Raw genomic sequence first — 25,017 nt, 5'->3', positions numbered from 1 at the left:
CATTAAAGTTCTCCTGCAACACACAGACAAACAGGTTTCCTTATCTGCACTTTTAGACTCAGGGACAGCTAGAAATTTCAAACGTGCTGCCACGTTCGCCAAGTTATCTTTGCCTACTTTTCCTTTGGACTAGCCTATTATTATTACCACCATTAACGGTAGTAGAATTGTAGGGGGCTCTATTAAGAAACATGCCACTCCTCTCACTCTTCAGATTGGAGCTTTACATAGAGATTCTATCTCCTTCTTGGTAATCTCTGAGGTCATTAATCCTGTGGGTATAATGCAGAGAATTGTGTTGAGAAGATGTCATGTTTCTTTGATGTATATAATTCTCATTTGAGAAGTGATGCAGTAGTTTTTCTAGAGGGATTATAGAATTGGGTGTTATAATAATGTGAAGTTTCACATTGGTCCATTTTACCCCTTGATGTTGTATATAGTCTATTTTATTTTGGACAAAGTGATTTGGGTTTTATTTTTGACATTTTTAATTAAAAAAAAAAAAATCAATCCTAGCAAAACTACAGCTACTTATTCAAAATAATAAAAATTCTATCTATGCCCACTTTGACACCTGATTGCATGCCCAAAACAGTGTTGGGCCAGGTAAAAGACAGGTATTTTATATGTAACTGACCACCCTGTGTTGATTCCTACTGTCAAATTGGTGGTCCAACGGCATTTAACCCTTGCAAAACGTCAGCTACTTATTCAAAATGAAAAAAAATATGGTCACTTTGCCTCTTGATTTCACGCCCAAAACCTTGTTGGGTCAGGCGAAATACTAATGCAGTTTGTATAAGGGACCCCCTTTAGTGTTAATCTGAAATCCGTGATCCAGATTGATTTAATCCTTTAAAAATAAGCTTTTCTGAATAAGAAGCTAGAGCATAAATAAGAAGCTAACTTCAGTCTCATACATAAATGAGGAATCACAATAGATAACCTCAGCTACTCAGCCTCCCTTTGGAATACGTGTGTCTAACAAAGAAACACAACCCGCAGTCACATAGCCTCCTGGAGAGCTTCCCTCAATGCTAGTAAATAGCTACTAGTGGCGACTAATTGGAAGCTGCACTTTACCTCTCTAAACTACAGCTGCACACAGACATTTCCCGCGCTCCAGGTTTACACTCACAGCCAATCAGTGAGCCCGGCCATGCAAGAGAGCAGACTTTCCATTGGTGACAGCTTGTATGACGCGCGCCGAGGGGCGGGAATGGAACGCGGAGAGTAGGATTGTCCCGGAAAGGAACCGTGTGCTGAGTTATCATCATGACCGAGGAGTTCTCCGGGTCCCTAACTCCCCCCTTCTCACCGTATCTAACCGAGAGCTTGGAGCTGGGAACTAACGAGGACTGCAGACCACCGCGCTTTACATGTGCCCAAGAGAGCTGCAGAGATGGCGGGAAAACATTCTCCTTTGATTCTTACTTAATAACTGGGTCCCTGAAAAGGTGAGACTCCTTGACAGAGCTAGTGTGCACCTGACAGATAATGACACATAGACGTGTATGAGGTTGTGTAGGATGACCTTTGTGCTAAGCTATTGGCTAGAAACGACTTTTCGCCTGTGTTGTTTATGAATACATCTAATCCTTATTCTATTACTATACGGATATGCCATTAATAAATAATGGCAAATTAAAGAGGCCGGGCAATGCAAACCAGCATATGTGATTCCTAAGTTAATTTAATGGTGATCCTAATGTTATGCTTTCAAATGTGTAAATAAATCTAGTAATACAAATGTGCAAGCTTCTCTTTCTGTTGTGTATTTCTTGTCCAGCCTCGCTGTCTGTGCCAAGGTAAATGCCCTCATTGCAGTTGTTTTTTTGTTTTTAAGTTATGAGGATTATGTAGCCAGTCTCACTGTATGAATGGTGTAACATTGAGTATATGCCGTGTTGTGGTAATGGGCAGCTGAGAATTGCATGGCAAATTTGTGTGAAAAGTGCTAAAAGGAATATGTACCTGGTGTACAACTCTGCAGAGTAATCAGAGAAGGCTGCTTAAATGCTATCTCTGTGCTATTCAAGCAGTAAAGAGCAAATTTTTCTCTAGGCACTTTATTCCTCCCACTAAACAAAAAATACAAGTTTATTAATATAAAACAACTTCTAATATTTACATACATATTTTCGAGGAGTGATGTAGAACTCAGGATGTTTGTGGTACTATGTAGGAAACTGAAAATGTCAGACAACTGCTAATAACAAAGAACAGTTTTTTGAGCTTATCTAGATATAAAATATAAATCCAATGTCAGATGCCTCATGTCCTGTCTGGATGGAGGTTGCACTTTCACATCTATGTATGTGAATGATTTCAGCAGTTGTTTAATATAAGGCAACGTCTAGGGGCATATTCAATTAGCATTTGTGCCTGAGATTACAACCAGCTGCACGGGTCCCTGTACCGCAACATTGTGGATTTCTGTGCGTACCCCATAGGGGTGCGTACTGACGAATAATTGCCATCCATTTGTGAGTTCACAGACATCATATAGACATAACTGTTTGTTTCACACACATCTATTTTTAAGTGACATCTGGACTTCAGAGCATCGTTGTCATTCAAGTGCATCCCCTACAAGACAGCCTATACCCATCTATGAATGTGTGTTTTTTTTCCAGCCAAATAAAGCTCAGTGTGAGAAGGTTAGAAAAGTGTTAAAAATGTTCCAGAATCATGACAATGAATTTAGTGAATTGTGATAATATCCCTAATTACCACACATCTATCCATTGAGGATCAAGTGGATGAGATTAAGTAATAAAACTCTGAATAGAGATCTACATATGCTGCTTACACTTATTACTGACAATTATTGGACAAAATAGTTAATATAAAGCAGCATATCTGTGCCAAATTTTGTTACATCTGTACCATAAGGAATTTGGGCTAATTGGGGAGCAAATCAATATTTGATATGAATGGAGCACATTTTAATTTGCTAAAGAGGGGTACCTGTAAGCCTCTAAAAAGCATGGTGTGTGCACTTTATTGTGACTCATCACCCTCACTGCTTTAATTTTTATCTCGGTGGTGTCGGGGGACAGTATGAACAGCATAATCTTAGCACTGTGCATTTTGTGTGATCCATCGATGTACTCTGGTGAAGTAGCTGCTAAGTGTGTATACAATCGAGACCCCATTATATTACACTTTCCCTGATTTTACTCTTTCTCCCTTTAATTTAAAACAAAAAATATTCCCAGATAGAATATTAATCCTTTATCCTATTACTATGCAGTCAATTTTTTTGTGTGCATTATTGCAAATATTAAGGGGTTCTAGTAATGCATACTTTTCAAAATACTGTATACAGGGTGTATACTTGCTCTTATTTTACAAGCATGGACAATCTTATTTTTACATAATACATTACTGTGGTCTATTGAAAATTGGCTTTACCTTAAAATTTGGAAGTTTAATGTGCGCACATTTCAAGGTACTATGGTACCTCAATATTGCGGATTTCTGCACGGAGAAATCTGCGATGTTACATTGCAGTGGAGTGCCTTTGTGACTGTTACGGAGACACTCTGCGGCTAATTGAATATGTTCCCATAGGTATGTTTAATATAATCATTGCTCTTTAAATATTTTTTTATTTAATTTTTTTAAACTAAAAAGAAAATAATTTATAAAGCAAGCCTCTAATTGACAGTCACATACAGCACCACTTGCATACTTCTATTTAATAAATTATGTGTAATTTCATATTTTGCCATACAAGGGCAACTCTTATAATGGCATGCAAGTCTGCCTCTGTGGTCTTTCTTCAGTCAAGCTCTCCTTGAGCCTTGTTGACGTTCTGTCTGGATACCAACTCTTGGACTAGACCGTGACTAGTCTGTGTCCAACTGGTCCCAGTTCTTTTCCTGCAACCCCTTACTCTAGTCTCCTGCCTTAAGCATGACATACCCCTATTCCACCATGAACTCCAGATGAGTGTGGTCAAGCACCTTTTCAATGATGCAGATCCTATACGAACTAATGAAGAAAATTTTGCAATACTGCCCCACCTACTATACAGTTATGACTACTAAAAGGTTAGAAGTATAGAAGAAATATTGTCACACATTTAGGGGTCTATTTATTAAAACAGTGTGGTGATGATCATTATGCATTGCAAATCACAGCCATGCATACTGAAGCACCGCTGAAATTTAGCATGCTGGGGCTTCTCTGGGAACCCCAGGAGAAGTACCTCCTCTCCCCCAAACTCTGTTTACTGTTTACCGTCAGTCTAATGCTGCCGGTGAATGGAGACAGTGCTATGTGCGTAGCACTTCCATGGGTGACCGATAATACCATTTCGGTACAGCGTTGCCTTTCTACGAAACGCAGATCTTAATGACTTGCAGAATTTAAGAAGCGTTAAATGGGTTATGACAGGAGAAATCTTTGATATATTCTGTCATAAGCCATTCATACATGCAATGGTCATTAATGGAGAAAACTGCTGTTGGGTCATTCCATGTTAGTTCAACTAGGTGTGTCCACCACCCATCTCAGATTTTAACAAAAAAAATTTAGTTGAGAGAGAATGTCCAAAAAACTTAATGCCAATTATCTCGACTCTCACAATTAGTTTCTTAAATATTAATTTTTCAATGTATTAACCTATTTATTACTTTTGGCTTATTTATTAATGTTAATTTGAAGTATCATTGGTGTTTATTAAGGAACCACAGGAGGAAAAGTAACTATTCCTCCCGAATCCAAACCAAATTACTTTATCTGCCTTAAGTTTCGAGTTAAAGCAAAAATGCAAGCTTTTGGAACATAATTAAATCCGCTAGGTTAAATAAACATTAGATATCCCTTTTTTTTTTTTGTAGGTGCTTACCAAAGGTATACGTTACTACCACAATAAAATCAGCATGGTACTTTTTCATAGTGGAGACAAAATATAAAGAAATTGATGTTCGATTACTGTGGTACTGCTTACATAATTTACACAAGAAACCATGAAATTTAGAAACTTAAACATAACTGAAGTTGAGTGAACATTCACATTATTTTCCACTTGTTTGGAACCTGTTGTAATGGTCTAATTTTCCATAAAGTGTCAGCAGACAGTGTATGCTGCCTTCCAGTACTTCCTTGGATAGTAAGCACTTTTGTTACTCAGAGGACATGAATAAAAGGAACAAAGAACTTATCTACTCTTAAAGGCCAGGAAAACACTTTTGTTGATTGGTTTAGTTTCCTGAAGTGTACCAGCACATCTTGTTCCTCCTCATTATATTGAATAATATACCTAATTTACCAGATGTTATCGTACACTGCTGCTATCTATGTTCCAGATTGCATATCACTTTTGTCTACATTTTTTGTGACCGTAGTCGTAGTGACATAACTCTGGTTCCTGCTGTGTTCATGTAGTCTCATGACAAGCGGTATATATGTATCTCATCTTTGCAAATAGACTGAAATCTGTGATGAGTACATTTTTCTGGCACAGTTTTTGCTGTTTCGAGACGGCTATGCAGCTTGGTTTTGCAGTGTCACACTCCGCTCCCCGGGTATCTCCACCCGATCCTCAATACACTGATTCTCCCTTTTAACCTCTTCTTGGTACAGGCTTTCAGCCACGGTTTGCACCTGTGATTACTTCACCTGTGTTTTTAGTCAGTTCTGCCATTGGTCAGTCCTCCTTTATAAGGCTCCTCCTTTCACTTATTCATTGCTGTTTCTTCAAGTCTATACCTGGCCTGCTTCAGCTGTCTCTTCCTGTTATTATCTATGCTGCTATCTACTCTACATGCATCGCTGACTGCTGCTGATTTGTTCCACATCCCTGTGGTAAGCTGTGGCTCATCGTTTGCTGCATATCTGGATTCCGCTGATCTCTGCTCACTTGTCCAACTCATTCAAGGTAATCGTTGGGATTAAAGCCCGCTACTTACATTGCATGTACTGCTGAACTCCGCTGACTGTTTCTACTCTCCTGGCTCATCATCTGCAGTATACTTGGCACTCCATTGAACTTTACATTTATGTTCCACTCTTAGGTAGTAATTGCTATTGTCACCATCTGATATCAGAACTAAATCTCTGTGTGCTGCCTAGATCTGTTCTCCCATCTGTCTCACTGGGAACTTCCCTGGAGGGCCGCGACCTGCAGGGTGGAAGCCGCTGAAGTCCAAATTCCCTTGCAGGAATCCCTGGTGAATACCTTCCATCCTGTTAGACTCCGCGCCTCTAGGGAAGTCTAGCCAATGCCAGTTGAGACAGCAGGATCTCGCTCATTTCTTCATGTGCAAACCTGACATGCAGTCTTCTATTCACTTTGTGACATGTAGAAAAGCTTTATGCCATGTACATTTTCATTTGCCCAGTTATATAGCTCCAAAGCTGTTAACATGTGATGGGTTTCCACTGCTTGCAGACTGGTGCAGGTGGCTAGGCGTTTAACTGTGCTTCCAATTACCATCACACGGACTCTTGCCATGAGATGTGGCAACAAAATTCCATTCTACTTGACTGTTGAAGTCATCCTTATAGAATCATAAGTTCAAAACATTGTTGCAGTTCTTGTATTGGGCACTAGCACAATCACTAAAGTACTGAACATAATCCAATTTTGGTAATAGCTCTGATAAGTGTTATTAACTACTGTAAAGAAGGCATGCACAGTTATGGCTACATGGTCACAGGTATTACTTATAACACACAGATTCATACTGTTTTGTCACAATCCTCTTGCCTAAAATATAAAGCAAATGTAATCCTTGAATTGCATTCTGACACATGAACTAATCATTTTCTGTAAAATCCATTTCTGGTTGAATGGTTTCCTTCAACTTGCGTTGGTTTTGAGCCTGGAACTTTGATGTGTACAGATGGGCTGCACTGCAAATAGCTTCACGGAATTGTTCCACAGTACTGATGATTGTAACCAATTTACTATGGTCAGTGTGGACCCACTGGTTATAAACATTTGTGTTTGTCATCACAAATGTTGTTATCATGAAAAACTTTTTCAACTATTTTCTGAAGTGCTTCCAGACCTGGGCATTTGTCACATTGAAGCAAACAATTTTTTGAGACTGAAGAACAAACAAGGATTTCAGTTGGGTCTTTGTAGTCCATCTTTAGGGGTAGAGCAGCAACCAGTAATTTTAAGTTTTGGTGAGTTTTTAAAACACACACAGAATGCATACCTCTTGGAGCAACATTAACACGGAGGTCGTAAGGAACAATACTTAGACAATCCAAATTTAATGTCTGGAAAACTGTCTTTGAAAGCAAGGTAAAGCTCTTTCAAGTTCACTAGGAGTAGCCTTTTCTGTTTGCAAATTATTTTTCCTCTGGGAACTTTTACAGAAACAAACTATTTCTTTCCAGAGAATGTTAATCTTTGTAAAACTGCTGTACCTCGTAATACGTGTTACAAGTGTGTCCATATCACAATCTCCTGTATTTTATTCCTATATATCCCTAGAGCAGTATACAGTAATTTTTTTTTTTTTACATTAATTGCAATGGTCAAGCTATATGTAAATTAATAGGATATAGACAGAATCAAATTTATTTGATAAGCATTGGACTCTGTGAGAGACGACAATGACATTTATTTATTAGGTCCAGTGGTAATCTATTAGTAGGGAGTTTAAGAATGGTGCTTACTACTTGTTACTAAGGACTGCTATAGGAAACAGTATAACCACTACACAAGATTGATACAATTACACAGACCTGCAACCAAAAAGCTGTTTTTATAATATTATCTGATTCTTATGTTTTTTGGTGCGCTGAATTCACAAATGACCACCGTTTTTTCCTGGGACGTCAGGTTTTTTCACAATCAAAATGTCAAACAGGTAGCTGGAAATCGCTAAATTTCAAATTCATCATACTTGGGGGGGAAAAAAACTGAACATGGAAAAACAAATTTATTTTCACTGCCAGTGCTCCCAAAAACATGAAAATACATGTTTATTGGTCCTGATGGTGATCACTGCATTGTTGAGTGTGCTTGCTAGGGCCTGCCCGGACATGTTCTTTCATGCATTAACTTGTTCTCTGATTCCTCCACAATCTTGTATTTCATTTCAGTCGTCATCCTGCTATTGTCTGTGTGGTTCAAAATTAGTGCAATGTCTCCAAGAAAGTGTGTAAATTCGCCTGACAGTTTCTGTTTCATATGTGGAGAGTTCATGGTGAAAAAGCAGCAGAAACCAAAACTGGTAGGTATGTGGGGATTTAAAAGTATTGTGTATGCTGCTGGGACAACAGGCTGGGTACACCAAATACCCTTGTTTTCTATGTTTATAGGACAGTAGAGACTGACAAAATCACTGGGAGCAAAAAAATTGGCCACCAAGAAGTCTAGTTGTTGGTGAAAAGAATGTTCTCAGAGATACATTGGTACCCCCTGAGAAGGTTTTATTACCACCACTCCATATAAAATTAGGATTAATGAAGCAATTTGTTATGGCACTTCCCAAAGATAGCGAATGCTTCAAGTACTTGGGATCCAAGTTTCCAGGTTTAACGGAGGCAAAACTGAAAGAGGGGGTTTTTGTTGGCCCAGATATTAGAAAACTCTTATCCGACAAAGACTTCATCAGTTCAATGACTCCAACTCAAAAAGCAGCGTAGGTTGCCTTTACTGTGGTCATAAAAACCTTTTTGGGAAACCAAAAGGACCCAAATTACAAGGAAATGGTGGAAACAATGTTGAAAGCGTTCCACAAGCTTGGTTGCTACATGAGCTTAAAAGTCCATTTTCTCAACTCACACCGAGGGCTAGATTTACTAAGCTGCGGGTTTGAAAAAGTGGGGATGTTGCCTATAGCAACCAATCAGATTTTAGCTATCATTTTGTAGAAGGTACTAAATAAATGAAAGCTAGAATCTGATTGGTTGCTATAGGCAACATCCCCACTTTTTCAAACCCGCAGCTTAGTAAATCTAGCCCCTAGACTATTTTCTTGAAAATTTGGGAGCAGTGAGTGAAGAGCAGGGAGAACGTTTCCATCAAGATATAAAAGAAATGGAAAGAAGGTATCAAGGGAAATAGAGTGTTACGATGATGGCTGACTACTGCTGGATGTTGTACAGCGATCTTCCGGAAGCCACCTAAAAGAGGGAAAGCTCAAAAAGAAGTTTAGAGTTTAAAAAAAGACGATTTCACAAGCAATCTACTTGAGTGTGGTGTTAATTTTGTCGTCACCTGTACAAAGGAGTTAATATTTTTCATGTAAATAAAATACTTGCGTTAAGAGATTTTTTTTAAACGATGACCAACCATTTGTTTGAAAACCTGACGTCCCAGGACAAAACGGCTGTCATTTTTGTTTTCAGCGCACCAAAAAATCATAAAAATCGGCCAACTAAACCAAAACAGCTGTCCACAATTTTTTTTTTTGCAGACCTGTGTTATTATTGTACCAGCAGTTACAACAATTTTGCAACATGTAAAATTTAAGTTTCAAATTACACCCATGAGAGCAGCATTAGGCAATTGCAATATACTAGAGATTGAGTCTGGTTAAGAATATTGAACCCTGAATAAGAAGTTTGAATATAAAAATACTCCTGAGCTTTCCACAGTTTCTCAAATGTTTTAATATTTTGCTTTTTAAAGATTTTAATACCAATAAAATGTGCCTGCACAAACTGTCTGCAAATAACATCTGTAATCTCTGAGAATCCAGTTGTAATTGGGTCTGGCATTTCCACTGCACAGCAGACTTTTGGCTAGGTGGTATGACCAGCCCTGAATTAACTTTTTTTTTTTTTTTTTTCTTTCTCTCCCCCTCCTACATCTTAATGATTACCATTATTTTTATGTAGGCTCTTGTTGAAACTTGACCCTTCTCCAACTGATTATGAGGCTGATGCTGTGGAGATTTTTGGTTTCCAGTGGGTAACTGAAACAGCTCTTGTAGAATCAACAGACCTTCTTTTTGGCTTGCTCAGGTGCAGTATTTGGTTTATGAATTTATTATTTGCATAGTTCAATGTATATTTTGAATCCTTTTTAGCATTTGCTTAGCACCCCATAAGTAAGTGGGTTTAGGGGCACAAAATATATACATAAGAAAATTGCAGGGGTGTCAGGGGCTAGTCTGCCATATAAACTAGGTTTTTTGTGACGTAGGCTGAAATTAGAAAATGTTAATATAGGGTCGGTTTCATTAAGCAATGCATAAAGAATGTATTATGTTTTTTTTGTTTAATAAAAACAAAACGGGTATACGCATATTCGTACTCAACAAAGAGCAGATGTAAAGATACCTCTGTTGATGAATCCATGTCTAGGTCCTCTCTGCTCTAACAGACAATACACTGTTGGATATGTCCAATACATATGTGGAATGTAAAGTTACAAAGACACAGGAAAAAAAAAACTTCACTTAATGTCACCTGTTCATCTAATATAGTCATGTTAAAAAAAAAAAAAGTTTGCCCCCCATGAAATACATATATTAGGATATTAATGTCTAATGTACATAAAATCCATTTTTACAGCTGCTTCTGATTGCAAACACATTCTAGTTTGCAAATGTGACCGTCAACACTAGTAATTGGCACTTACAACAGACTTGTAGCTGGTGCAAGTGATGCCCAGAGCTGGAATCGGACCCTGCAAACTTGGCACGACCTGGTTGTACACTGACTAGGTGCATATGCGCAGTTCTCTCTCCGTTCCTGAAATCGTAGGCTGTAGTAAGGGTCTTTTGCGCTTGAAGTTGAACTGAAAGTTAGTGCGTTCACTGTCATATGATCCCATTCTGAGCATGCACAGTGCGATTTTACACAAGATACAACACGTATCCTCATTTGCATGCCTTAATAAATAATGCCCATAGTGTTTGTTTTTGGTCACAAATAGAAATTAGTGTTCCTTTGGCTATATGCTACAAAGTATAACAGACTGTTGTTGTTTGAGATAATTTATCCACGTAATTTATATTCTCAACTTTCCTAGTTCCATATGCATTTAGAGAAGCAAACCTGTGGTCCTGCAAATTCAGTCTTTTTGCTGCTCTGCTAGTAAGAAAGCACAACTATTTTCTGATGATATAGTTGCCTCATTCTGTCATACAATCCCTTTTACTGTTTACATATTGAATGAAGCATTTCAAAACATTTTGATTTTTCTATGTACCTGGATTGTGTTTTATATATAATTTTATTCTATTTTTTCAGGCAAAAAATAAGCGCTCTCGAAAGTTTAACACAGCCAGCCTTTGACTTTGGTAAGTTTTGGTGTTCTGGAATTTTTCCTCTTTTAGAAACAAACCTCATTTTTACAGTGGCTTTTTGATTTAATTTAAGTCCCTGTGGTTAGAAGAGAAGAAAAATAATTTTGTTCATTTTTTATTTGAGCTGTGAGTAAAGCTGCTGATTATTTACATAATGTCAAATAACATGATGTAATGATGAGCAGAGAGGGTTTGGAAAGCGCCTCTTCTCAGCAGTCACGTCCCTTCATTCCTCCCTCTCCATGGAACCACCAAGAAGTTCTGTGATTAACTGGCTCTCACTGAGAGTTTGGTTACACTTTGCTGGGAAGAAGCCATTGCATTTGTGACAGATAGAACTGCCCTTAACAAAGCAATTTTACAAAGGAACACTGAGTTAGAGGAGAACCTTCTGGAAAATGGATATCTGCTTCAGCACAAATCTTGTTGTTTAAAAAAATGAAATAAAACAAAATTGTGGCTGCATTAATGCCGTTATGAGTGACGTGTAACAGAAAAATTGGTGTATTTGTATACTGTTGGTGAGGTTAAGGTTGAAAAGAATTACAATTTCACATTCATCAAAAGTAGAAATTGGGGTTAAACATTACAAGAAGGCAGGACAGTTCTGTAATGAAAAGTCCACTCCTCTCCCCACTTAACTCCCATGTCTCTTAAATGGCATGCAATTTTCTTTCCCTTTGCAGTGGTGTTTTTTTTTTTTTTTATCTTTTATTAATGTAAAATCATTTTGCAGTTCTAACACGGCAAGGAAAGAGAACTGCTGGAGAAGCACCTATATATAATTGGCGCTAACACCCATTAATATATATAATATATATATATATATATATATGTGTATATGTATGTTATTTCTTTTTTATTTGTTCCTTAGTCCATTTTCTAGAATGACCCCCACACAACTATCACCTTTGCATAATTATTTCACATAGTGTAATGAACCCCAACACATATAGGTTGTCTAAGCACAATAATATGATTTTGTATAACTTTTCTTCTTTCTCCTTACACAATGTATACAGAATCCTCAGCTTTTGAAGTACATCTATCCATTCCAGTGCACCATCCATTAAAATTTCTGGATTTACATTCCATTAGGAATTCCCAGGCAATGTGACTGCTGTCTTGCATATAACCCCGTGTCTACCCATGGTTTAGAGGCTTGAGGGAGTGCCCAATCCCGCAAGTGGTTCAGTATGTAGGCTTCTTGATACTGTTAGGTTGGAGAGTATTATGCCACCTCGTAGTTTAGGTAGGGCCATATGTTTATGGGTACGAAAGGGGTGTTTATTTCTCCACACATATGTCATCATTACAGTGTGAAAGCAGGCCATGATTCGTTTAGGTACAATATATAGTATGGTGCGGAAGATATACATAAGTTTGGGTAACAACACCATTTGAAAAGCTGCTATGCGACCCAGCCAGGAGACCTCAGAGTTAATTCAACTCTTGGCCAAGGAGGAGAGATGGAGGAAAATCGGGGAAAAGTTAATATTAAATATAGTAGATAGGATAGGGGCTATGTGTATACCCAGATATGGCAGAGACTCCATAATCCGCACAAATGAGAATTGCTTTTACAGAGTTAATAATGAGGGTTGCGATATGTTGATAGGGAGGACCTCAGATTTAGTGATATTTAGTTTGTAGAACAAAGCTGCACTATAACGGTGCAAGATATGTTTCAAGGCTGACTGAACTGTGTCTTTTAATGTCCTCACTGATCCTTATGGTCTTAAAGTTATGTTTAGCAGGTACAGTATTGTACCCCTCCATTTCATGTATAACACACTTATGGAGAAAAATGGGCTCAGGAACTACTGGTTGGTCTTTAAGACCTTTGCTTGCCAAATGTAGCCAATGTGTACAGGAATCTCAAGAGGCACCACCCTATCTTTGTGGTAAAGCCCTTGTGGGAACTTTTGGTCAGACTCTTTACTCTGTGGTGGTGGCATAGGGCTATTTATTTATTGTTTTAAGGCCAGGTAAGTAGACTTCCACTGCTACAAATCACTTGTCGTCCTTCCTTTTTAAAGGGAAGTCCATATTTGAACCAAAATTTAAAAAGGTAATTTCACTGGCAGATGCTGTTTAGAGCAATTTTCTGCCCAGAAATCAGTTCCAGCATCTTCCTGTAATAAAATCCAGAGTTTTTTTCATGGCTCTAAGCAAAAATCCTCAAAGATCTCTCGAGCTAGAAATTCACAAGGAAAATACATCATCATTATCAGCTATTTATAAAACGCTGCTAATTCCTTAGCGCTGTTCAGCGAACTCACTCACATCAGTCTCTGCCCCATTTGAGCTTATAGTCTAAATTCACTAACATACAGACACACAGCCTGAGAGAGACTAAGATCTATTTAATAGCAGCCAATTAACCTACAAGTATGTTTTTGGAGTGGGAAAAAACCAGAGCACATGGAGGAAACCCACGCAAACACAGGGAGAACATATAAACTCCATGCAGATAAGGCTATGGTCAGGAATTAAACGCATGACCCCAGTGCTGTGAGGCAGAAGTGCTAACTACCAAGTCACTGAGATGCCCATGATGATGTGGATGGTGAAGAAAGCAGCAGACTCCAAGCTCCCTGTTTCCTCCAAGTAGTCCTGGCTATGCCTCCCTGGAACAGAAAGGTGTAAGTCTGTTCGTTTCAGAATGTATGAGAGGACACTGGCGGATTGATCAGTAGGTTTTCACATTCCTCTCGAATTGCTCTGTCCTTGAGTTTGAAAAGTGATTTACCTGGAGATGTGAACTGTATCTATGCACTCAGTGCCTACATACAGTCTCTCTTGGAGGTCTAAGCCATTCTTCATTACCCTGGCAACAGTGTTCCTTGGTTTTCTATTATAATTTATTTTGGTGCTCAATAAGTCTTATCACCCTGATTTGTAAGTCAGTAGCACTAACAGCAATGGAGTCCCTTTGGCCAGTCATCCAGGCAATGCAGCCAGGTACTTGGTGTCCCCAGAAATTCATGATTTCTATTTCCACATGCCTATTTCGTACACTAGAGGTTTCTGAGGTTTGCTATTAGGAAGAGCCACTTCCATTTTCAGACACTTCCATCTGTCTCTAAGATAATGGCCGTAAAGCAGCAAAACTCCAGTATGTGGAACATTAGTTCTGTCCTACCTGGGCAACCTCATGACCAAGGCTGCCTGTAACGGGATCATAAACATCACATTGCGGAAACATGGCGATGACTGCAAGTATGCATCCTAATGTCTGCCATCTTTACTTAAATGTAAGCATGGTCCCAACAAGACAAAGCTTTCAGTAAAACATTAACTCGAATCCAAAGGCTCTTTAACACCCGTGTTAACCTCTGCTTCCCAAGGTCTGAGACCAAATATTCAGTGGAACCACATTCTGTAAGTGCACAGCTATTTTTATTTACTCTGGCAGTAAGTCGCCTATCGGCCTGTAACAGGGAGTTTTCAGTATGTATCGGGATCCCACAAATTCTACACCATGATAGCTAATACAACAAAGATTGATTTTGTTTCATTTTTTTGTCCTTTTATAGATTTTTTTTTTTTTCTCCTAATGTTCATTTTCTATATCGGGAAACTTTAATTGACAATAATTCTTCCTAGGACAAATAAATAACATACATAATGAGGCAGAAGAAATGCGAAATCAGTGTACCAAGTTTTTACATTATGTCAAGGTATTTATATACAGGTGAGTTCTTCTTTTAAATATTATCCTGACCACCTACTTTTTCTAAATTATTAGGGTTGTGTATGTTTGCATCAGTTTTATAGCTGTTGATTAAAATCTGTTATATTAAATATCGCACAGTACTTAATAAAGCAATGGTTCACTTATCTTGTATCATTGGATTAAGACATATTTTCTGACAGCTTATTTAATCATTTTATGCCTTGTTTTCTCAACACCCCCCCCCCCCCCCCCAAAAAGCATAACTTTTGCACAACGTAGCGCTTTATTGCTTCTTTGTGTTGTATTTACATTCAGTACATGCACCTTTAATTGGGGAGGTAAGCAGAATAGAGTGTAAAATGTTATTGATAGAATTTTTCATAATATAATTGATGTAATCTGATTAAAGCAAACAATATTGAGAAGATTTGATTTTTTTCTGTTTAGCCCAAACATCCTATACAGACTACAACTTCTCTGGAAACATCTGCATACTACAATAATGCAGCTGACTGCTACAAAACATTGTCCCTTTACACAAGCACCTAAAGAAACTAAGTTTTAAAAAAAATGTGTTTTACAAAATCTGTAACACGCAATTATGGTGGTATTTTAAAAAAATTATATTTTAAGGTCCTTGTCCTGTTCAGTTAGTCTTCTGTTGCATGGAACTCCATTTAAATGTATATAGAACTTTCTTAGTTGCTTCTGAGTGATTTACAACAAAACTGTAATCTTTGATTTAATGGAATATTGCTCATTTAGCATTGTGTTATACTGTATAGGTTTTTGGGTTCTCCAAAGCGTTTGGAAGACACTGTATCTCATCCATATGAGGAAGGGGAAGCACTGCTTCCCTCCAAACTTGTACAAGAGCTATATGGTTTGAGCTTGTTCATTGGACGTCTTAGTGAAATCCCAAGCAGCATTCTTGGAGCATTCTCCATTCAACATTATGGCAAGGTTTGTCTCGTGTTTGCTTTTGTTCATGTAAAACTTACAACATTATTGATGAATTGTGTACAAATGTCTTAAGAATGATACGTTACTAACAAAAATAAGGGGAAACATTGTTCGTTACAAATGTGTCTCCATACTAAGATTCCCATGAGATGACCATTTAAAAAAACAAAAAAACAAAATGTCCAACACAAATTTCTCAATTCCTTCACTTTCAGCCATGTGATTAGCATCAACACTGTCTTTGCTTCAGAATATTTCAGGCCAGATGTTGCCACAAAACCTCATCGCATACCCCTCACAAAGTCTAAACTCTTCCTTCCCCTTCTATATCCCCCCCCAGACTGCTGGGAAGTATTGTTTTCAGAGTGACTCACAGAAGCCTACATTTTTTTAAAATTATTCATTCATTTATACGTTCTGCTACTGCAGCGGATGTCATAGTTGAAACGGTATGTTTCTAAGTGCGGGCCAAGAAAATGCGGTCCCCTGTTGTTTTTTGTACTGCCTCTGTAGGCGGGAGTACGATTTTCTGTGGCTTGTTAGCACTTCCTTAGAGCAGTCTTTGTGATGTGTAGATGTTCTTGCAACGTGTACTTTTTGTACAAACTCTGTACAAATTTAAACTTGGTATTAAATGCTTTGCAACTTTCACCTTTTAAACCCTGTTGACTTGAAATTCCCTACATGGAGTTTCAGAGCTGGCAGCCTTTTCCTACAAGTCTCCCCTTCTATTTTTTTGTCGCTATGATAGGATGGTTCTTTAGACCAAACCTTCCTTCCTGCCTACCTACAGTGGTATCTAAAGTCCATATTAATAAAGATATTGTCATCCCGGCTCTAAAGAGGATTTTAAAGAGACTTCACTTCTTTCTATGACTATGGTCAAGGCTTTGCAAACTTTTGTGCGTAGGGCTCAATATATTCGCAGGACTGAGGATCGTTTGGGCCTCTGATGCGCACACAATTTCGGTGAGGTTTACCCGTCTTCTCAAGACAGAACCTGTTAAGCCAAAGATCATTTCATAATCAGAATTTAGCTTGATTGACTTTAATGGTGTGGCTGTTAAAGACATAATTGTAAAAGCTAAGGGTCTCTCTGACAGTATGATTGAGACCATGCTTAAGGCTAGAAAGCTGTTTTGGCTTAAATGATAAGAGTATGGAAGATTTGTCTCTTGGTGCAAGAAGGAGGGGTTTCCATTATCTTTTAAATTAGCCCGACTTCTGCTATTGCAGAAAGGTTGTGACAACGGTCTGAGACTTGGTTCTTTAAAGTGTCATGTGTCAACCCTATCATTCTGTTTTCAAAAGAAACTTCTTGTGCCATAAGTACAGACTTTTTGCAGAGACTGCTGCTTTGTCAGCTTTCATATATTCCTCCTATAGCTCTTTGAGAACTAAACTTTGTTTTGACAGCCTTGTAACATCCTTCATTTGAACACTTGGGGCCTGAGTCATTAAGGAGAGCAAAGCATAAAAAAAGGAGTAACTTTGGGCAAAACAATGCTGCATTGTGCATTGGAGGGGAAGGTAAAATGTGGGGACAGATTTATATTTGGGATAGGGCATGTCCTAGATCAACCTTAAATTTCAGTGTAAAAATAAAGCTAGTAAGAATTTATCTGTTAGATGTAAAAACAGCCAGTGTTTAACTTATTTGCAAAATAATAAAGTAATTTTCACCCCTTGCATTGTAACATGGTTTGTCCCAGAGAACATTTACTCCTTTTTTTGCCTTACTTTCCTTAATGACTCAGGATCTTGGAGTCTGTGGAGTTAAAATTTCTCACATGGAACACTACATTTTCTCTTGGTGATTGTTACAGTATTTTTGTTTTCAAGACTAGGGGTTCTGTCTTGCAAATCTCCATATGTCATTTTTCATGAAGACTGAATAGTTCTTCATACACATCCCTCATTTCAGCCTAAGGTGGTGTTCAGAATCCACTTAAATCAAGATATAGTATTTCTGACTTTAGGTCGTGGTTGATCTTCAGAAGAGGAGGGGTCCCTTCTTTTGTTGGATGTAGTCAGGGTTCTGAGAACCTATCTGGATAGCAGATTAACCTTTGAAAGTCTGATGACCAATTGGTCCTTTATGATGTTAAAAAGAAAGATAAGCTTGTCTATGCAGGCTGTTGCTAGGCGGATTACTTCTGTAATTCAGCAGGCATATATTGGAGCAGCGAAATTTGTAACCTGAAAATGTAATGAGCACGTTTTACAAGATCATCGACTGCCTCCTGGGCTGCGTGGCACAGGGCCTTGACGGCTCAGCTGTATGGGGCAGCCAACCGGTCATCTGCCCATACGTTCACAAAATGTCCAAGTTTAATGTGTTTACGTTCAAAGAGGCTAGTTTTGGGCACAAGGTTTTGCATTCAGCAATTTAACAGCATAGCCTCCTATAGAGACTGCTTTAGAACACTCCCATGGTTCTAGTGTTCCCCTTTTTGGATGAATGAGAAAACAGGATTTTTATAGTTGCCGTAAATCCTTTTCTATGAATCCATTGGAAGACACTGGGCATCCATTCTTTACTCTGTTGTTTTCCCGTTTTTTAATTTTTTTTTTTTTATAGGTTCCACAGTGTAATGAATGATATTCCAGGGTAATTTTCTTACTAATTACAAAAGCTTATATGGTCATATTTAACTCTGCTTGTGTTTGAAAATGGGTTTTGCTTCCATTTGTCACATGCAAGTTATCTGTTACCGAGCATTAAGCATCATTGTGTGTGTGTGTGTGTGTGTAATATATATATATATATATATATATATATATATATATATATGTGTGTAATATATGTATGTATTTTAACATCAATATGATTTGTGGAAAATAATTACAGGGATTTTTTTTTTCTTCTCTCTTTTATTCTCTGTAATTTATGTATAGGTCTTCCCAGCATCCTGGCATCTGCTTCATCTTTACTTGGATATTCATTGGTCCATCTTAGAAATCCTGCAGATTTTAGGAGAGAAAATGCAAGGTATTTGTTATCTCTTTTTTTAAAAAATATTTATACCTTTTGTCATAGCAGTTTAAAGAGGACCTGGTCATTTCCGCTTTGAAAAGCCTTATGGAAGAACAATGCTTCTCAATCCACATTAACTGCTGTACACCATATTAAAACTCAAATTCAGAGAATATGAGCATAAGTCCATATGGTTTCATGGCTACATGTTTGCCACCAGACCACATTTCAGTTTTTGTTTTTTCTATGTGTTTAATTGAAATCATTTTTAATTGTTTTATGTATCCTACAAAGTTTCACTTTTTGGGGGAAAGTGGTGTGGAGGTTGGGCAAATACGGCTTTCTTTTGGAAGCATTTTGTAATCTTTTTATTTTGAGTGCCACGAAAAATAGATAAATGTAACAAAAATACTTTTCCATGATTCTTCCCATAATTACTCTAATCTATGGGTACAAAATATGCAAATGGTATATAAGGTATGATGAAAATAAAGGGGATTTTTTTATTTTTCTTCTTTTCTTTAAACATAGGAGCCTACCTTGGGTCTCCCGCATTGCCGGCACTAATAGAGTAAATGTAAAGAGCTACCATAATCTTCTATTCTGTGGAAAATCTCTGATTGTGACATTGCAAGATTCCCTCTAATCAGTAGGGAAGTCCATGCTTCCTCACTGAGCTATACATAGAGTTCACATTAAATGCTGTATAACATTTGCTCAGCCCAAGACCTGTCTCCCTTGTACATAAATATACCGACAGCAGTAACAAAGGGGTTAATGAGTTTAACTTGTTTTTCTTGGTATGCTAAAACTTGACTTTTTATTTATAATTGGTAGATATGAAAGGTTTTGAGTGTACAAAAACATTTTTGATATGCAAATATGTATCTTCCATAACTTGAAAGGGCAATCGCCTTTCTTTACCTATTCTTTTTATGTTTTTTTCCCAACAGACCATGCACATTCAATAGTCTATCATTTTTATTCTCATACACTCATAATAGTGTTTTTTTTTGTTTGCTTTATCTAGGTCAAATTGTGTATGCTCATCAGTTTATAAATCTGATTGGGGAAAACTTAACGAGTGTGAGCTTGTTTGAAGACCATTGTGAAAATTTAATTTGTGGTCTTATTTCTCTGGCAGCAACTATGTATTCTAAGGTAAATCTTTTGCATTTGTCATTGTCATACTGTTTGTCTCTCTGTGAAATCTGCTTTAAGGATAATATATAGAAAATATTATAAAGAACAGGTGTTTTTCCCAAGATGATGGCTCCGTGTTAGTAGACAAAGCACAAAAGGCATGATTTGATAACTTATTTTGTCTTGTTACACTTTTCTACAGATATTATATCAATGTAATATTTCTGATATGATATATAACATAATAATTTTATGAGCACTTGCACAGGCCAAAAAGCCATATGAACACAAATATTATTTTTCACAAAGTCTGCAACCTCATTTTTTGGCAATTTGCATATACTCCAGAATGTCATGTGATCAGATGAATTGCAATTAATTTCAAAGTCTCTCTTCGCCATGACAATGGACTTTATCCCAAAAACAACATTTCCACTGCATTTCAGCTATGCCACAAAAGGACCAGCTGACATCAGGTCATTGACTCTCTCTCTCGTTAACACAGGTAAGAGTGATGACAAGGACAAGGCTGGAGATCACTCTTACATGCTGATTGCGTTAGAATAACAGACTGGAAGCTTTAAAAGGAGTGTGGTGCTTGATATCATTATTCTTTGGGGCATATTCAATTCCGATCCGATCCTTACCGCGGAAAATGCGCACTACTGCTGGTAATATGGTATCGCAATAACGTGGATTTTCGTACGCAGCTGAAAATCCACGTTATTGCGGTACCGCGGATTAGGTTCGCGGCCGTTCCGCCGTGATCCCGCGGATCGGGATCGGAATTGAATATGCCCCGTTGTCTGTTAACCATGGTTATCTGCAAGGAAACACTTGCAGTCATCATTGATTTGCACAAAATGGGTTTCACAGGCAAAGATATTGCTGTTAGTAAGATTGCACCTAAATCAACCATTTATCAGATCATCAAGAACTTCAAGGAGAGAGGTTAAGTACTGTGAAGAAGGCTTCAGGGCGCCCAAGAACATCCAGCAAGCGTCAGGACTGTCTCCTAAAGTTGATTCAGATGCGGGATCGGGGCACCACCAGTGTAGAGCTTGCTCAGGAATGGCAGCAGGCAAGTGTGAGTGCATATGTGAGGTTGAGAACTTGTGGTCAATCCTCAAGGCAAGTGGACAAACAAAAACCCACAAATTCTGACAAACTCCAAGCATTGATTAGGCAAGAATGGGCGGCTAACAGTCAGTATGTGGCCCAGAAATTGATTGACAGCATGCCAGGGCGATTTGCAGAGGTCTTCAAATATAGAAGGGTCAACACTGCAAATATTGACTCTCTGCATAAACTTAATGTAATTCTCAATAAAAGCCTTTGACACTTATGAAATGCTTGTAATTTTGCTTCAGTATACAATAGCGACATCTGACAAAAAGGTCTAAAAACACTGAGCAGCAAACTTTGTGAAAGCCAATACTTGTGTCATTCTCAAAATTTTTGGCCATGACTGTATATTTGCTTTATGCCTGTGTAAGATAAGATTGTATAGGGTTTTTGTTATTTATTTATTTTGTTCTCCCCAGGTGCGCCCATCTGAAGCCCTGAGAAGTCAATTTCATCCTTGTATGTGTGTCAAAGAGATGTGGATTTTAATTATCCAACTTCTTGACCATAGAAGCCAAGGCTCTTTCTCAGAGGTAAGTTATAGGTGTTTGTCAGGAGCATACTTTTTTTTTGCTGTGCTTACTGTGTTATACAGACATGTTTTTCCTAAATAAAAATTGTTACTCTCTTTACTGTACACAACACTTAACATACTTCAAGATAAAAAAAAAAAAAAAATTTTAATTTTTTTTTTTACACCAATCCTAGTATAGCAAACCTAATGCCTGTAGGGGTATTCTGTCAAAGGGGATTAAATATGACAATTAATGTAAATCTAGCACTATATTGTATATAAATATCTTTGTCTTTAGTTGTTTTTTAAGTTTTATCCTGAAAAATGTTTAGTCTTAAATGTAGTCTTTTTTATACAGTAACAAAGTAGTTTGTCTTTTCCATATTGAATTTACTAATTTGTCTTCATTTTTTGGTGCAGATCTTTGGAAGCGCCATAATTTGAAGCTACACCCAATGTTGATAATTGGGTATTTGTGTTAAACTGAAGACAAGTCATTTGTAGTAACATTTATTGAATTTGGAGTTCAACATTATCGTTAAATATGGTTTTGCTCATTATCTGCACTACACATACTGTATATTGAATATCCCTTTAGTAATACAAAAAAATAATTGGACAAATAAAATGGGCAAAAAAAAGTCTATACAAAAGAAACAATGAGTAGTTTATCCCAAACACTTCAAAACTCAAGCAAATTGGCATGGTTTCAAGTTACTCTGCAAATACAAGTTTTATAAGATTGGCTTAAAACTTAAAAACAAAAAAAAATATTAACATATTAAAATATCATTGGAGTAGTAAACTGACTGTCAGACTAAAAATAATTTTGCAGCTTAATAGTTCCTGTCTTAATTACTTTATTATTAATTACTTAATTGTTTTTCTGCAGCATGGAGATGTAGATTATTTTTCACACCCTAATAGGCACTCTTGGGAAAATAAAGAACTTCTCTTGGTCCTATATATTTTTATAAAGTTTTTCTATTCCAAGTGACAACATAAAGACTCTGGGCCCTAGTTTTCTTTCTCCTTTTAAATTTTTAACAGATGCCTGTTTGCTGTGGTGTTTTACAGGGACCACCTGCAGTGTTCTCCCCACCACGTATTCTTGTTTTTTTTTTACTTGCTCCCTGGCTCTTGGAGCCCAACAATGTCCTATTATAATAAAATAAACCATTGTTTCTCCTATTATAACAGGCACTGTGTGAGCACTACAGTCAGCAGTGTGTGTTAGACCACTGACCACCAGTCTGACCAGTTCTGGCAGGTGTGGGCAATAACCTCCATTTTATTGCAAAGTATTACACGGCTCCCACCCATCTGCTTGTTAATGCCACTCATCTGGCAGAAATGTACTTGGTAGAATACTGACCTGGGATTGATAACGATTTTCAGTGGTGCCTTTTTTGTGTGCTTTTTTTTAATCGTGGCAAGACAGAGCAAAAAACAGGAACTTTTAACTTTTTCTTTTACTTTCTCCCTTCTCAAATATACCACAATATTAGTCCCGTATTATTTAGCACTAAACAGTCTTTATTTCATACGGTGTTACAATGCACTTAGCTGTGCGTTAGAGTTTGTTGACCTAAAGTTCCTTACATGGAAGATGGCCAACTCCTCGGCTAGAAGGGTTTTCTGAATCGGGAACTTTTTACTGCAGATCACTTTTTCTTGTTCTTCATGACAACAGGAGGAATCAAAGTTTCTGAAATAGGGCATTGTTATCCTTTCTCTAGATGTAATGGATCTTTGAAAAATGGTAGTTCTCTTAATCAATACAATGGGAGACAGCACAGTACAGTAAACAGTAAGCACAGTAATTCAATAAGCTAAATGCACAGCTAGAGAGGGCGGGGAAGGGGGAGGGAGAATCCGCAAACGTCGGGGCCCAAGAAGGAGGGCGCGGAAGACAGGGAGACCCCCAGGGGGAGGAGGGAGCGAGAGTGGACGTGGGGTGGAGGACCCTCGAGGAGGAGGGCTAAGTAGCTGCAGAGCAGAGTTAGAAGTGGTGGAAACAGGAGGAGAGATGGCCCTGCTCAGAGGAGCGTACAATCTAAGGGGAGGGGTGGACAGACAGAGAGACGCAGGGGAGAGAGGGAGAGTAGGGGAACGGAGGCAGAAGATAAGGTAGGAAGTTAAGTGGGAGACAGAAAGACTTTAAGAAAAAGGTGAGTTTTTAGGGCCCGTTTGAAACTGCACAGATTAGGGGAAGTTCTGATGGAGGGAGGGAGCTTGTTCCAGTGGAGGGGGGCAGCGCGGGCGAAGTCTTGGATACGCGCATGGGAGGAGGTTATAAGGGGGGAAGAGAGGCGACGGTCAGAGGCAGAACGGAGAGGGCGGGATGGAGCATGAATAGAGAGGAGGGTGGAGATGTAGGGCGCAGTGGAGTTGGCGAGGGCCTTGTAGGTGAGTGTGAGGAGCTTGAAGAGGATTCTGAAGGGGAATGGGAGCCGGTGAAGGGCTATGTAGAGGGGGGAGACAAAAGAGGAGCGGCGAGAAAGGAAAATAATCCTAGCGGCAGCGTTAAGATCAGATCGAAGGGGAGCGAGAGGAGAGTGGGGGAGGCCAGTGAGGAGGAGGTTGCAGTAGTCCAAGCGGGAGATGATCAGAGAGTGGATAAGGCATTTGGTGGCATCTTGGGAGAGGAAGGGCCGGATGCGAGCGATGTTACGCAGCTGGAAGCGGCAGGATTTAGCAAGAGAGAGGAGTCGAGGATGACACCAAGGCAGCGAAGTTGGGGGACAGGTGAGATAGAGGTGTTGTCGACAGTGATGGAGAGGTCAGAAGGGGATGATGTATGAGAGGGAGGAAAAACTATGAGCTCAGTTTTGGCAATGTTAAGTTTGAGGAATCGAGAGAACATCCAGGAGGAGATGGCAGAGAGGCAGGCGCACACCTTAGAGAGGAAGGAGGGAGAGAGATCAGGAGAAGAGAGGTATAGTTGAGTGTCGTCAGCGTAAAGGTGGTAGTTGAAGCCGAAGGAGCTGATGAATATTATTTTGTATAACTTTTCTTCTTTCTCCTTACACAATGTATACAGTATCCTCATAGCTTTTGAAGTAAATCTATCCATTCCAGAGCACCATCCATTAAAATTTCTGGATTTACATTCCATTAGGAATTACCAGACAATGTGACTGCTGTTTTGCATATAAACGAACGCGCCGGTTTCCTCCCACAATCTAAAAACATACTAGTAGGTTAATTTGCTGCTATCAAAACTGACCTAGTCTGTATGTCTGTGTGCTAGGGAATTTAGACTGTAAGCTCTATTGGGGCAGGGACTGATGTGAATGAGTTCTCTGTACAGTGGTGCTATATAAATAAATAATTGATGATGGCTGCAGAAATCTATCTTGTTTTTTTTTTTATTTTATTT

General features: G+C 38.3%; 1 protein-coding gene across 2 annotated transcripts in view; it reads left to right on the top strand.

The window, feature by feature from the left end:
- The first annotated feature begins 1,222 nt into the window (after nt 1-1,222).
- MMS22L (MMS22 like, DNA repair protein) overlaps nt 1,223-25,017 on the top strand; it is a 70,547-nt gene continuing 46,752 nt past the window's right edge. For both annotated transcript variants that reach the window (XM_075202811.1, XM_075202812.1), the window contains exons 1-8: nt 1,223-1,460; nt 9,820-9,945; nt 11,179-11,228; nt 14,844-14,931; nt 15,699-15,876; nt 18,775-18,868; nt 19,884-20,014; nt 21,541-21,654. In XM_075202811.1, coding sequence (XP_075058912.1) covers nt 1,279-1,460; nt 9,820-9,945; nt 11,179-11,228; nt 14,844-14,931; nt 15,699-15,876; nt 18,775-18,868; nt 19,884-20,014; nt 21,541-21,654 — 963 coding nt within the window. In that variant the 5' untranslated portion in view covers nt 1,223-1,278. The remainder of the gene's footprint in view (nt 1,461-9,819; nt 9,946-11,178; nt 11,229-14,843; nt 14,932-15,698; nt 15,877-18,774; nt 18,869-19,883; nt 20,015-21,540; nt 21,655-25,017) is intronic.

This window comes from Mixophyes fleayi, chromosome 3, assembly GCF_038048845.1.
Source record: "Mixophyes fleayi isolate aMixFle1 chromosome 3, aMixFle1.hap1, whole genome shotgun sequence".
Classification (NCBI taxonomy): domain Eukaryota; kingdom Metazoa; phylum Chordata; class Amphibia; order Anura; family Limnodynastidae; genus Mixophyes; species Mixophyes fleayi.
The sequence above is the reverse complement of the archived record's forward strand: the minus strand, read 5'-3'. Positions and strand labels throughout refer to the sequence as shown.